Here is a 13,581-nt window from a genome sequence, read left to right as displayed (position 1 = left end):
GTGTTCTTTGTAAACGTTTCGTATAATTGTGTCAGCGTGTGTGTTAATTCAGGGGCGAATTCCCTGAAGTGTAAAACTCTCTTTTAGCTTACACTACTGACTTACGATTTTCTTTTTCTCCTTAAAAAAGGCAACAGTGGCAAGTGAGCGGAATATACCGCACATACTAAATGAGGTAACGTTTTCGTTTTGTGTTATTCGCTTACGTGCTACCAAGTTTTGCTTTTTATGTCTCACTTTTCATTTCCTTCTTACCTGCCTCGTTTCTTCCCGAGATATTCATGTTAAACTTTTTTTTTTTTTTTTGTCTGACAGGTGTGGAACTACTATCGCATGGAACGCCTGTTCAGCCTGTTTTGTTTGAGATACATTCTTGAGCACTGGCAGAACCCTTCTCATGAGTATGTGGTAAGACGAACGTTTATTATTTAAACTTGAAAGTAAAATTAACTTTCGTGCATTGATATTTTTGTTTGCAGGGCATTTTTCTTAACAAGCTTTGTTTCTTTTCAGAAATTATTTGACGGATTTTTGGAGCGCTTCAATGAAGATGAAATAATCATCAAAAAGGTACAAGTTCTACTTTGTATCTTTTTTAGCTTAGAATCCGTTTTGCTTTATAGTTTCATAAATCATGTTTAGCATGAATCAAAAAGCATTTTCAGAAGTACATAGAGTTGTAGATGCAGTTTTTTTTCTTCTTTATTTATGGCATCAGCTGGTAACCGAATATATATTTTGTAATTTCTCTGTACACCTGGCACTTGCCTTTACTTTATTAGCAATCACACACCCTAAATGAGTTCATCTAGTGATTTAGTTTATGCAAGTACTTAATAAGGTTTCATTAGCGTATTAAAAACTGCACTTCGAATCCCACATGGTAAATGTTTGACAGTTCTGGTTTTCTTCTTTACATAGCAGCAACTGTAAATAGTAAAAGTTTGCTACACCTGTGTAGATTCTAGTATAGTGAGCTTCCTTTAATTTAAGATTGTTTCTTTGAGTTCATTCCTAATCCAGTTGGTTTGAAATGCCTAAAAGGCTGTTATTTTTTTTTCTCATAGTTTGATATCACACCATAGAAACAGAAATTGTTTATGTGTTTGAGCTGCTAGACCACTCAGAAAAATAAAATGCCTGAGGGGAGGGCTCAATGAACTGTAGTGTGTTTGTGAATATGTTGATAAAACAACTCGTCACGCTTACACTTTATGATAGAAGTGTGTTAAGTGTTGTGACGACCATGAGTGGCCCTAGTAGTAGGTCTTCTGAAGCTTGTCAACAACTGATCACAATCAATTACTTGCCGCCACAGATAATTGAGCAGCTGAACATGATAGTCGATACCCAGCCACCATCAAGAGAGTCTCATGGACCTTACATGGTAAGTCACTATCAGTTTTCACAAACCAAGTGCTTCATGCTCGAGCTCCTCTTCATTTGTCAGGTCAACAAACAGTTTCATGCATTACGATACAGTGCATCTGTGCCATTTTATGTGCATTTGACAATTTATAGCATTTCCGAAAAGAAACAAGGCCACAAGTGGTTGCAAAGGCTACGGGTAGTTTCATTGGGGACATAAGTGCTTGTGGCACAATATCTACAAAAAGGTGTTATCTTGCTTAGCTTGCTAACAGATAACATGGCCTCTAATTAAACATTTCGATCTGTAGTAGTTTTTCACAACACATACAGCCATCCTTTAAATTAGATGGGCTGTGAAATAGCAGAGCTGAAGTGCATGCACGCAGTGGGTGCAAACCCTTTTCAGCTCAATGAAAGAGAGAAGGAGCACGCTGATGGATATTTTTAGTGTTGTACGAAAATGACTGTTCTTTTATTCATCGGAAAAGGATGACATTCATAAGAAATAATGTTTGAAAAGTACCTGCTGCGTAAGGTATTGTAATGGGATGCTGAAATTGCATCTTGCAATTCTATACTTGGCTTTATCGACATTATCTTGACATGCTGACACACAGCAGAATTCGCTAGCATCATAAAGCTGTGAGAGCGATTGTGACAATGGTTCTCATAAAAAGCATTAAACAAAAGGGGTACTGTGCAACACTTTTTCTCTCACCGAAACTCCAAGAACTAATTGCGCGAGTGCACCACAATGCCATTCACCTTTTTGGTTTCATAACTGGAACCGTCTGCCAAGTGTTGCAAGGAATAAATTAATCTGAGATCTGTGAAACTTACCACTTTGTTCACATGAGGTTTTCAAGGTTTCAACTTTTGTGTCAAGGAAAAGAATTAGTGACCAAAAAATGCAAGTTTCTTTTGCGGCTCCTAGAACTGAACCTTCTAACTCAACAACACATGTTGGACAATTATTATTCCCAGACTTTTTTTTTTTAGTTTTGCCTACAGCTTTTCAGTTTACTAATTCATTTTGTGCTCAGGGCTGAGCTTTGCAATTCCATATGCAACAACACATTTTTTTTGTTTCAATGGAGGCGGAAAGGCTGTAAGCCCATGTGCTCAGATTTGGGTGCACGTTAAAGAACCCCGGTTGGTCAAAATTTCTGGAGCCCTCCGCTACGACATTTCTCATAATCATGTGGTGGTTTTGGGAAATTAAAGGGACCCCGCAACACTTCTTGAGCATAGTTATAAAACGCTGCCGATCGGTAGTAGAGGCTTCCAACACGGGAGCCAAATATTATAGCGCAGCACGTGGCTTGGAATTCACAATAAATTATCAAAGTCAGCTAAAAAGTGCTTTCTCTTCTCTCGACAAATCAAAAAACATGCTCAAAAATCACGCGTAACAAGCCCATCTATCATCTATGGGCTGATTTGAACATGGCACGCTTGCTCATTACAGAGATCGCCGCGTGAGACCGCTACTTGTCCACGCGTACACGCGCGATCACTCTGAGAAAGCCATGCGTTCGAAGAAAAAAAATGAAAAAAGTGCTCAAGGTCACGAGGCGCACGTGACGTTTTTCTGTGGCCCTGCCATCCCTTCCTGCTTAGTTTCCAGTGCTTTCGTCGGGTCGAGAGAAGAGAGAATGCAATTGCAGCATGCGACAAACCTTTCTAAATTCACTCGCACTGGACAGACTCTTAAAATTTTTTCTGCGTTGAATTCGTGAGGCAATAAGCTCTTCCAGTAAATTCATTTCATGGTTACTTGAAAAGGTGTTTCAGGGCACCTTTAAACCCCACATATCCATCAAATCTAATTTTCTTTATTTCAGACTAACACTCTGATCGGTCAATGGGTAAACTACACGCTGCAGGAACAAGTGAGGGTTTCCACTTACTGTACTTCTCTCTCTTTCACGTAATCTTGCATTCTATTGGAGTTCTGAATTTTTTTTATTACCGTTCCTTTCAGTGCGAACTTCTAAAGATTGTCCTTCTCTACTACAAGGACATACAGCCGCAGCTGGAAAACATAATTCAACTGCTCGACGTGTTTCAGGTACGGGTTCGTCAAATGTGGTAATGCCTTTTGCGAAGTGCTCATACAGGGCTGTGCGCAGTGTGTTGAAATTAAATGAAGACATTGAATATGTAGGATTTTCAATTCATTTGAAGCTCAGTGTCTTTTATTTTTCTTAGCCTCCAGTCGATGAATCTGACAAAAACAAGTTGTGTCTACAAATGTTCACACACAGCTTCTCAAAAAGATAGGGTTTTAGCTTTGATATTTGCTTTTTCTATCGTTTGCTTTTCTTGAATATGCTTGGAGCCTGCTTTGCCCCTCTTGTGTTATTGGGACGAAAGGGAAAAGAACGCAGCTTTTGACAGTATAGACGTGGTGCGTCTGCTTATGAACTAGCAATATTATGTACAATAAGGTTTCGGGGACTTAAGTGGTTCTCTTTCTTTTATTTTTTTCATCTTCAAAATCACGCTGCACTAGATACACAGCTTAAATTGGTATAATCAAAAAGCAATGCAATTAATTACTTATGCTTGCAAGAATTTCTGTCTCTAGCATAGTTAAATAGCCGACAGCAGCTCAACAAAATATTGAAATGCTTTCAGTTATTATTGCAAAAAGCACTGGAAGGTTTGCTAAAGCCCAACCAGTATTTTGTTTGGTCTGCGGGATCTTTCATAAGCTAGGGGGCCAATATGAAACATTGGAATCATTACGAAACTAACGTAACAAGACAAAGAAGTTAAACGTTAGAAACATTCGTGGTTTTTTAATTTCCCTTGTATGATTCGCTACTTTTATTAAGTAAGTAGCAGATCAATGCCAAGCTGCTGGAATGTCAATGTTGCAGCATTTGCAAGATTGAATCATGGTCGCATTTTAATGGAGGTAGAAATTAGGAGTGTGTGAATTGATACGTAGATACAGATACAGAAACTGATACGCAAGAAGCCAATCAATGAGCTAGCACTGAGAGGGAAAGTACAGGAATTCAGAGTGTCGCTGCAGAACAGGTACTCGGCTCTTAGTGAGGAAACCAACCTTAGCGTAGATACAATGAATGATAATCTGACGAGTATCATTACGGAGTGTGCAGTGGAAGTTGGAGGCAGGGTAGTTAGACAGGACACTGGCAAGCTTTCCCAGGAAACGAAGAACCTAATTAAGAAGCGTCAAATCATGAAAGTGTCAAGTACAACAGACGAAATAGAACTGGCAGAGCTTTCGAAATTGATTAATAGATGTAAAGTATGCGATGTAAGAAGGTATAACATGGAGAGAATTGAACACGCTCTGAAAAACGGAGGAAGCGTCAAAGCAGTGAAGAGGAAACTTGGGATAGGCAAAAGTCGAATGTATGCACTAAGGGACAAAGAAAGCAAAATAACTACCAATAGGGATAGGATAGTTAAAATAGCGGAGGAGTTTTACAGAGATCTGTACAGTAGCCGAGACAACCACGACCTTAATACTATAAGAACTAGCAGTAACCCAGATGACACCCCACCAGTAATGATAGAAGAAGTCAGAAAAGCTTTGGAGAGCATGCAAAGAGGCAAAGCTGCGGGTGAGGATCAGGTAACATCAGATCTGCTGAAAGATGGAGGACAGATTGTGTTAGAAAAACTAGCCACCCTGTTTACGAGGTGTCTCCTGACGGGAAGAGTACCAGAGTCTTGGAAGAACGCTAACATCATCTTAATACATAAGAAAGGAGATGACAAGGACTTGAAGAATTACAGGCCGATCAGCTTGCTCTCTGTAGTATACATGCTATTTACAAAGGTAATTGCTAACAGAGTAAAGAAAACATTAGAATTCAATCAAGTAATCGAACAAGCAGGATTTCGAACAGGCTACTCAACAATTGACCACATCCATACTATCAGTCAGGTAACAGAGAAATGCTCAGAGTATAACCAACCACTATACATAGCCTTCATAGATTACGAGAAGGCGTTTGATTCAGTAGAAATATCAGCCGTCATGCAGACACTGCGGAATCAGGGCGTAGATGAAGTATATATAAACATTCTGGAAGAAATCTACAGGGGATCAACTGCTACCATAGTGCTTCATAAAGAAAGCAACAGAATACCAATCAAGAAGGGTGTAAGGCAGGGGGACACAATCTCCCCAATGCTATTTACCGCGTGCTCACAGGAGGTTTTCAGAAGCCTAGAATGGGAACAGTTAGGGATAAGAGTTAATGGAGAATACCTTAGTTACCTGCACTTCGCCGATGACATTGCATTGCTGAGTAACTCAGGGGACGAATTGCAACTCATGATTACGAAGTTAGACAACGAGAGCAGAAAGGTGGGTCTTAAAATTAATCTGCAGAAAACGAAAGTAATGTACAACAACCTCAGAAAGGAGCAGCGCTTCGAGATAGGTAATAGTGCACTTGAAGTTGTAAAAGACTATGTCTACTTAGGGCAGGTAATAACAGCAGAGCCAAACCACGAGATTGAAGTAACTAGAAGAATAAGAATGGGGTGGAGCACATTCGGCAAGCACTCTCAAATTATGACAGGTAGGTTGCCACTATCCCTCAAGAGGAAGGTATATAACAGCTGTATCTTGCCGGTACTTAGCTACGGAGCAGAAACCTGGAGACTTACAAAGAGGGTTCAGCTTAAATTGAGGACGACGCAGCAAGTAATGGAAAGAAAAATGGTAGGTGTAACCTTAAGAGACAAGAAGAGAGCAGAGTGGAATAGGGGACAAACGGGGGTTAAGGATATCATAGTTGAAATAAAGAAGAGGAAATGGACATGGGCCGGGCATGTAGCGCGTAGACAGGATAACCGCTGGTCATTAAGGGTAACTAACTGGATTCCCAGAGAAGGGAAGCGGGTTAGGGGGAGACAGAAGGTTAGGTGGGCAAATGAGATTAAGAAGTTTGCGGGTATAAATTGGCAGCAGCAAGCACAGGACCGGGTTAACTGGCGGAACATGGGAGAGGCCTTTGTCCTGCAGTGGACGTAGTCAGGCGGATGATGATGATGATGATGATGAATTGTGAAGGTTTATCTCGAAACGAATTCAAATTTAGTAGCGCCAAATAATGCCCAAGAATGTCGAATATCTCATGGAATATCGAATACCAAAGATTTTGAGGAAAATTGAAAGCAAGAACAAAGAAATGCGACCTGCTCATGTCCTTGAGCACGTAACTTGGTGAGTGACTGCCACTGAAAGACCACCAATTGTCATGCAGGAACACAAGCTGTTCCGTGTAATCCTGCTTCAAACTTCCTCGTCGTGATCAGGGTGTTTTCCTGCAATTTAAAACATGCACGTGCTGCACACCTCAGTAGCAAGAATGGGAAGGTATCGAAAAGGAATTTTAGTGATACCTGGGTGAAGGGTGGGTCTTTCAGCTTTCCACTGTTGAAAAGGTTCAGCCCTTCTTGGGGTCAGAAGCTCATTGAAGTCATTTTGAACCTATTGGCTTTAAGGTTTGAGTGCATTGATGGTTATTTTTAACACTAGCAGCTTGGCAGTCTCCCAGGCTGTTCTGTGGCTTTTTTTGATAGAGCCATGACGTGCCGAAATGACATAACCTCCATTATTATAAGACTTCTAGTTAAACGAAACCTGAAGGGACCGGGAAAAAGTGTTTAGTTTGAAAGTAGCTTTGTTTATTGACAGATAAACAGGGGTACTGAATTCAAGTGAGAAACCAATCGTATTAAAGGCTGTTGTTCTATTTAAGCAGTAATTTCATTTAAGATACTTTTGTTTAATGGGAGTCTACCATAAACATGTGCTCACATTTGAACCAGCATATCGGTGACAGTTTCAACGGAAGGCCTTCTGTAAAGACATTAGCGTTAGTTTTAGCCACCCCACCCCAACTGAGCTGCACCACTGGCCTTTGTCGCGCTGTAGATATTCGTCGGGTCAAGTTTTCCGAAACTTTGAATACTAGCTACTGAAAAGTACAATCAAAATTATCTATTAGGCAATATCCAGTTTTTATGAAAAACTCCGATATTTGCGCACCCCTAGCAGAAATGTCTGCAGCAGATGTACTTACATTTGAGTGCACATTAAAGAATGCAAATGGGTCGAAATTTCTGAGCCTTCAATACAGTTTCTCTCATAATCATACCATTGTTTTGCGATGTTAAACCCCAACAAATAATGTTAATGTTGCAAACTAAACCTAGCGCATCAAATTTCTCGCTTATTTCTGATGTGCCGGGATACTTGTATCATATTGAGCTTGACTAGTGGTTATCATGATTGCCTGTTCTCCAGCAGAAGCACAACTTTGGCCAGAGGAGTTCTTTCAGAAAGCTTTTGGGTGACAGCCACAGGTCTACGTTGGACCTCATCAGGTACGTAAAGTGGGCACGGGTTATATCTAGCTCCGATGTCTCGCACTTGCATTTAAATCAAGTGAATGTGAAGGCTCTCAGTTATTGCACTTTCAATATGTTTTGAAGTCGTTAAAGGGCCCTGCAACACTTTTCTAAATAAATGTCAAGTGGCTTGATTAAAGGAGTTTATTGCCTCACGAATCGACTGCTGCCGCAAAAACTTTTAGAATTCATCTAGTAGGAGTAGAGTTACAGAGATTAATCAGTCGCTGCAATTGCTTTCTTTTATCTCCCATCACAATGAGCACATTAGAAACGAGCAGAGAGGGAGGGCGCTTTATTTCTTGGACCGCACGACTCGCTTTCAGTATGATTGCATGCGGGCGCGAAGACACGTGGCCGCCTCCTGCGGCGGCACTGGTAACTAGGCAGCTCGCAATGCTCAAACCAGCCAATAGTCATAAATTTGTTTGTATAGCGCAGTCATTCTGGTAAATGACATCATTTGTAGAAAAGAAAAATAACTATGTCTTGCCGACTTTGAGAATTAGTTGTAAATTTCAAGCAGTGTGCAGTGCTATAATGTTTGACTGGTGGGTTCTCGGTAGTCTTAACCACCGACTGGCAGCGTTTTCTTGCCGTGCTGAAAAATTGTTGCAGGGCCCCTCTCAGAAGAAGCGCCTTCACATAATTCAAGTTTGCTTTTGTGTGCACTGCTTACTTCGAGAAGCCAAGTTTTCTGCTTGCGTATGGGTATCTTTTGTGTTGCAGTTACTTGGAATGTCTTGTGCTCGTAGAGAGCCTTGATCTCGATTGGCTTCATCGATGTCACCTGAAGAGCATGTGAGTGTCTTCGTCCTTGGCCCTCCAGGTAGAGAGGAGTCAAGTTGGGAACTCAAGCTCTCTTTTCTTTTTCCCTTTCAGGACAGATCACCAGCTGCTGAAAGATTCGGACGCATTGCAGGTGAGGCAACATTTCATGAAATGTTCACTACTAAGCGGCTTGTGTGTGAACTAGTGCCTCATTCATGCTAGTTTTGTTTAATTTTTTGTGACTTTCGAGTTTTACTGCATCATATTCAGGGTGTGTGCTTGGTTGAATGCTAATCTAGAATCCAGTCAAGGCAACTACTAGTTGACTATCATATTTATGAAATGCTTTTCACTCGTAAAAATAAGAGACTATTGATTAGCTCTTGTGCCGGTGTCCCCGATTTGACCAACATTGTTGGAATCTTCGCTGTGCCATGAGAACACTTCATTGGATTTTTAGTTATTAAAAATCTTGGGAGCTTGAGCTCCAGCTCATCAGGCCAGAAAGCCATGTGGTACCTTCTGCAGTCCTTGAAGGCACCTTAAATAAATTATTGTCTGTAAATTCCCCACACTGTCATGCTTTCTGTCTCTCTTTTATTCGTCTTTTCTCTCCTACCATGTAGGGTAGTGAACTGGACTTTGTCTAGTCAACCTTCCTGCCTTTCCTGTATTCCCTCCCCCTCTTTTGCTCTGTCTGTGAAAGTTTCTATACTCTGTTTTGTCTCATGTGCTACTGCGACATTGACACCATTACTGTTTATGGCTGCTCGCAGCAACTAGATCGCAGCATGTCCTGTCTTGGAGGGAACCCAGCCCATGGCCCTTTGCTGCTTTCATGGTTGCTAGTGCGTTCCTGGATCCTGCCGGGCACTGGGACAGCTGGACTGGGAAAGGAAGCTCTCCGGATGGATGCCTTCGGCTATCTCAACGACGCTCTGAGGCACCCGGCTTTCTTTGGGGATGGGGTACGTTCCCAAGTTATTGGGATTGTGGTCTCGTCTTGTTACTGCCCGCTGTTTAGGCGTGTTTTTACAACCGTAGTTGCAGTGGACGATTGAGCAGTGGTGCCTTATAAAAGAAATTAGATCAAAGTGAGAAAAATAATGTTAGCAATAAGAATAAAAATGGCACAGAATGATCGCATAGCAAAAATATAATGCATATTGGGACAGAAACTTTGTCAGATGTATGACAGGGCTGAGTGGTGAGGCAGGGCTTGGCCCTGGACTGTGTGTGACATTAAGTTCATATCAAAAGGCTGTTGAACATTAGTGCATATAAGTGGGTTTACGAAAATAAAAGTGGTTTACCATGAAGAAATACTATACTGTACTTACTCAACTGTATTTACTCAAATTTAGATAAAATGATTTGACCTAAAATCATGTATAAATACGGTTGTGGAGGTCCTAGAACATGATAACTGTTGTGGACGACTGAAATGTGAACGAGTCAAAGCTTGCTTAAATGGGCTTTTTTGTCCTTGTATTTGGCAGCGCGCACACTGTCTGCGTAATTTCAGCTTGCATGCCTATTGCCAGGCCTAAAGCATCTTATTCAACCACGTGATTGCCAGTGCGATATACATTCGAGTCCACTTATTATGGTGCCGTTTATTTCAAATATCCGATACAACACTGAACAACGATATGCTTGCTGTGGTAACATGAACCACTTGTTGCAAATAAAGGAGAAAGGCGGGGCGGCGGGCACGAGCCAGGAGCGCTGGCTCACTCAGTTGTTACGTTTACCTTCAATGTAGCCAGACCTTCAATTTAGTCTGGCAAGAATTTTGGGACCAGTTCCAAGGAAGCATCCACAACAACGACTGGATCCCGAAACTCAATAAGTTCCAATACTTATCGACATACTTGACTGGGGCAGCAAAGGCAGCCATTCAAGGTATTCGCCTGGCCGAAGCAAACTATGACGTCGCCATTCAGATCCTGTCGGACCGCTTCGGTCGTCGGGACATGCTAGTCGACGACCATCTCGACAGTTTGCTGTCAGTCGTACCACTCCGTAGTTCTGCCGATGTGACCAAGCTACGAAATTTATATCATCAAGTCACCTTCCACAGGAATGCCCTAGAAGGTCTCGGAGTGTCTCCAGGAGAACATTGCACAGTGCTGCAGCAGGTCCTCTTGAAGGCATTATCTCCAGACCTCAGCATCCTCTATCGCCAACGGCAGAAGGAAGCCATGCTAACTGAGAACGCCACTGCATCACAGGAAGCCCGGTCACAAGCGAAAAACCTCCTAAGCTTCATGAAATACAAGTAGAGATACAGGAGCAAGGCGGTCTCCAGGAACCGATATCATCTACAAGCCGGAGGCCTCCGCAGCGATACTTGCTGATCTGTCAGCCACCCTTACGCTCTGCTGCGGCTTTGTCAGCTGAACTTCAATCCCCATACTCGCACCCCTGCATCCTGTGCACTTCTGCCGAACACACTGTTCAAGATTGCTACGAATGTCTTCCTCTGAAAGAAATGCAGAAGAGGTTTCACCCAGAGAAGCAATGCTTTCGTTGTACCAAACGCAATCATTTCGCCAATGATTGCCGTACCGCCAGAACCCTGCAATGCCAATGATGCACGGGACAACATCTAACTTCTCTGTGCGACATCAACAATGGAACGAACCACTCACAGCGTGCCAACAACACGTCGGTACGGCAAGATAGTGCACAACTGTCCACTACCACTCCTTCTCGGCCTGTAATTTCTCTTTCCACTACGCTCACGACTCTCTTATCGATGTTACACCAGTACGCAACTTCGCTTTCGACCGGCTTCCCGACCCCTCTTGTAATGACACCGCAGCAGGCCTCAACTTCACTTGCGACCGCTCTCACGACTCCTCTCACCTCGACGTAGCCGCAGGTTGCGACTTCACTTTCGACCAGCCTCAGAACTCCTCCCGCATCGACTTCAAAGCAAGTGACGACTTCGCCTTCCAGTGGCCTGCCGACATCAACATCAACCACAACTCGAACGAGTTTTGAGCGCACGCCGAAAGACCTGCCGCTTTCTATGCAATCCACGGCACTTCAGTGCAAAGACTCGTTCACAAAGTGCGCCATGGAGATCTCGATGTCCAAGGCAAACCTCAGGTACACCATGCACATCGACCACAAGCACCCGGTTTCTTGCGGTCTGAGCTGCAGCTCACCAAGACAGTCTCTCATCTCAGACAAAGAGGACAAACGCACAAGCTGCCCGTCGCGCAGCCCCGTGCACCGCAGAACAGCGAGTAGCAGTGCCGTTATGAGCCGTACTCAATTGAGGACATGCACCCCATGACCATCCACAAAGCCACCGAACATCACATGAAGATGGCACTTAATGCCAGAGACCTGTATCTGATGTACAACCACTACACGACACAGCTCCAGCACTAACGCAATGTGCCTCATGAAGGAAACTGGCGCAAACGAGGACTTTCGCCAAGGGGAATACACCGTGATCGACCGGTTGTCTGGAGACTCCTGCAACAACGTCTCTGAAAGCGCGCCATAACTTATACTGATGCACAAGAAAACGTCAGCTTGACGTGCGTCATCGTTGGCGACGCCGAGACGGATGCCGACAAACAGCTACCGACAACAGAGCATGTGGATGAATCTCCACTGCCTTCAAACGCTGCCGAGATGCCCGTCCTTGGTGAGGTCACCACCAGACGGAACCAGGATGCTTCAGCATTGTCATTCTCATCGAGCGAAAAACAATCGTTTTCGATCCCAAAGACTTCATCCAGCTCAGATGCACCTGTGAGCCAGTCACACGCTCAGGACCACCTGACACCCGAAGTGATCAAGCAGCGCATGATCACGCAGCAGATACAGAAGCTGCAAATGCAACACCAGTAGCAGAAGGCCAACATCACTCCCAAGGAGCGCGCAAATTACCGGGAAACCTCGCGAGTTTACGAAAGCAGGGTAAGATCAGACTCCTCATACTGCAAGCGACGCAAGAAAAGCAAAAGCCTCTACTATAATCTCAAGGTGGCTAACAAACCAACAACGTGACCACGAAGTCCCGTGGACATCGAAGTAAAATTGAACGACCGCCTCCGCAAGACAAGCCGTCGTCTCCCCAAACTCCTTCACTAGCAAGGCGCTGCCGTCACCGTGTAACTCCTCGTGGCAGACTCACTCACAGCTTTCTTGAAACGTGCGCAAATTTGCTGTCCACGGGAGTGTGTTACAAATGAAAGAGGAAGAAGGGGCGGCGGGCACGAGCCACGGGCGCTGGCTGGCCCAGTTGTTTCTTTAACCTTCGATGCAGCCAGACGATTGGGTCTGGGTCTTCTTCGTTTCTCACACCACTGATTACGATGCTTCAGTGCCGCGATATCGGATTTAGTGATTGAATTTGGCTACAGCGTGCACTGCAATTAGGTCTCTGCACCAACCTCTGTGCTGCGGATAGTGAAGAAAGGGACGACTCCGACAACGCGGTTGAGCAGTCTATGCAGGCCCTGTTATCGCAGAAGGCTCTGCAGATGGTACATTCCATCTGGGACCATGTTTTCGCAAAAGACCGCCCGCTCACCAACGTACAGTACTTATTTGCTCTTGGGGAAAATGTGCACCGGCTACACGAGCAGCAATCAAAGCTGACACACCATGCATTTTTTACTTTTCTAAGTACTAGTACATAGTTGCACTACCTTACTTGCATGCAAATTAAATGTTTTTTTTTTTCATCTCTATTTTGCATTTTCTTTTTGTCAATCCACTTATAACAATTATGGGTTATAACCATGGGATTGATTTCTTTGCCACTTCGGCATTGTTATAAGTGGACTGTACCGTAGTACTTTCAAATTATCACTTGTAAAAGCTGTTTTACCTCTTCAAGCACTTCGTTTGTCTATGGCCATAAATTGACATCCATTTTTCAGGTCCTTCCAAACAAAGTCCATGCCATTGTCTACGAGCTCGTCTTTCTGCTGGTTGCTTCATTCAATCATCGCAGCCTCGGTCCCATTGAGGTGAAGGCGCTGAAAAGTTGTTTTTTTTTTT

The 13,581-nt window shown here is 43.4% G+C and overlaps 1 protein-coding gene across 3 annotated transcripts in view; it reads left to right on the top strand.

Annotated features, from left to right (window-relative positions):
* The window catches only part of Nup188 (nuclear pore complex protein Nup188), a 71,504-nt gene that overhangs the window by 876 nt on the left and 57,047 nt on the right, over nucleotides 1-13,581 (top strand). For 2 of the 3 annotated variants that reach the window (XM_075894950.1, XM_075894948.1), the window contains exons 6-16: nucleotides 131-175; nucleotides 316-408; nucleotides 514-570; nucleotides 1,319-1,387; nucleotides 3,216-3,263; nucleotides 3,356-3,442; nucleotides 7,676-7,755; nucleotides 8,509-8,580; nucleotides 8,662-8,701; nucleotides 9,327-9,518; nucleotides 13,461-13,550. In XM_075894950.1, coding sequence (XP_075751065.1) covers nucleotides 131-175; nucleotides 316-408; nucleotides 514-570; nucleotides 1,319-1,387; nucleotides 3,216-3,263; nucleotides 3,356-3,442; nucleotides 7,676-7,755; nucleotides 8,509-8,580; nucleotides 8,662-8,701; nucleotides 9,327-9,518; nucleotides 13,461-13,550 — 873 coding nt within the window. The remainder of the gene's footprint in view (nucleotides 1-130; nucleotides 176-315; nucleotides 409-513; nucleotides 571-1,318; nucleotides 1,388-3,215; nucleotides 3,264-3,355; nucleotides 3,443-7,675; nucleotides 7,756-8,508; nucleotides 8,581-8,661; nucleotides 8,702-9,326; nucleotides 9,519-13,460; nucleotides 13,551-13,581) is intronic. The other variant, XM_075894949.1, reaches the window with a different exon arrangement.

This window comes from Rhipicephalus microplus, chromosome 5, assembly GCF_043290135.1.
Source record: "Rhipicephalus microplus isolate Deutch F79 chromosome 5, USDA_Rmic, whole genome shotgun sequence".
Classification (NCBI taxonomy): Eukaryota; Metazoa; Arthropoda; class Arachnida; order Ixodida; family Ixodidae; genus Rhipicephalus; species Rhipicephalus microplus.
The sequence above is the reverse complement of the archived record's forward strand: the minus strand, read 5'-3'. Positions and strand labels throughout refer to the sequence as shown.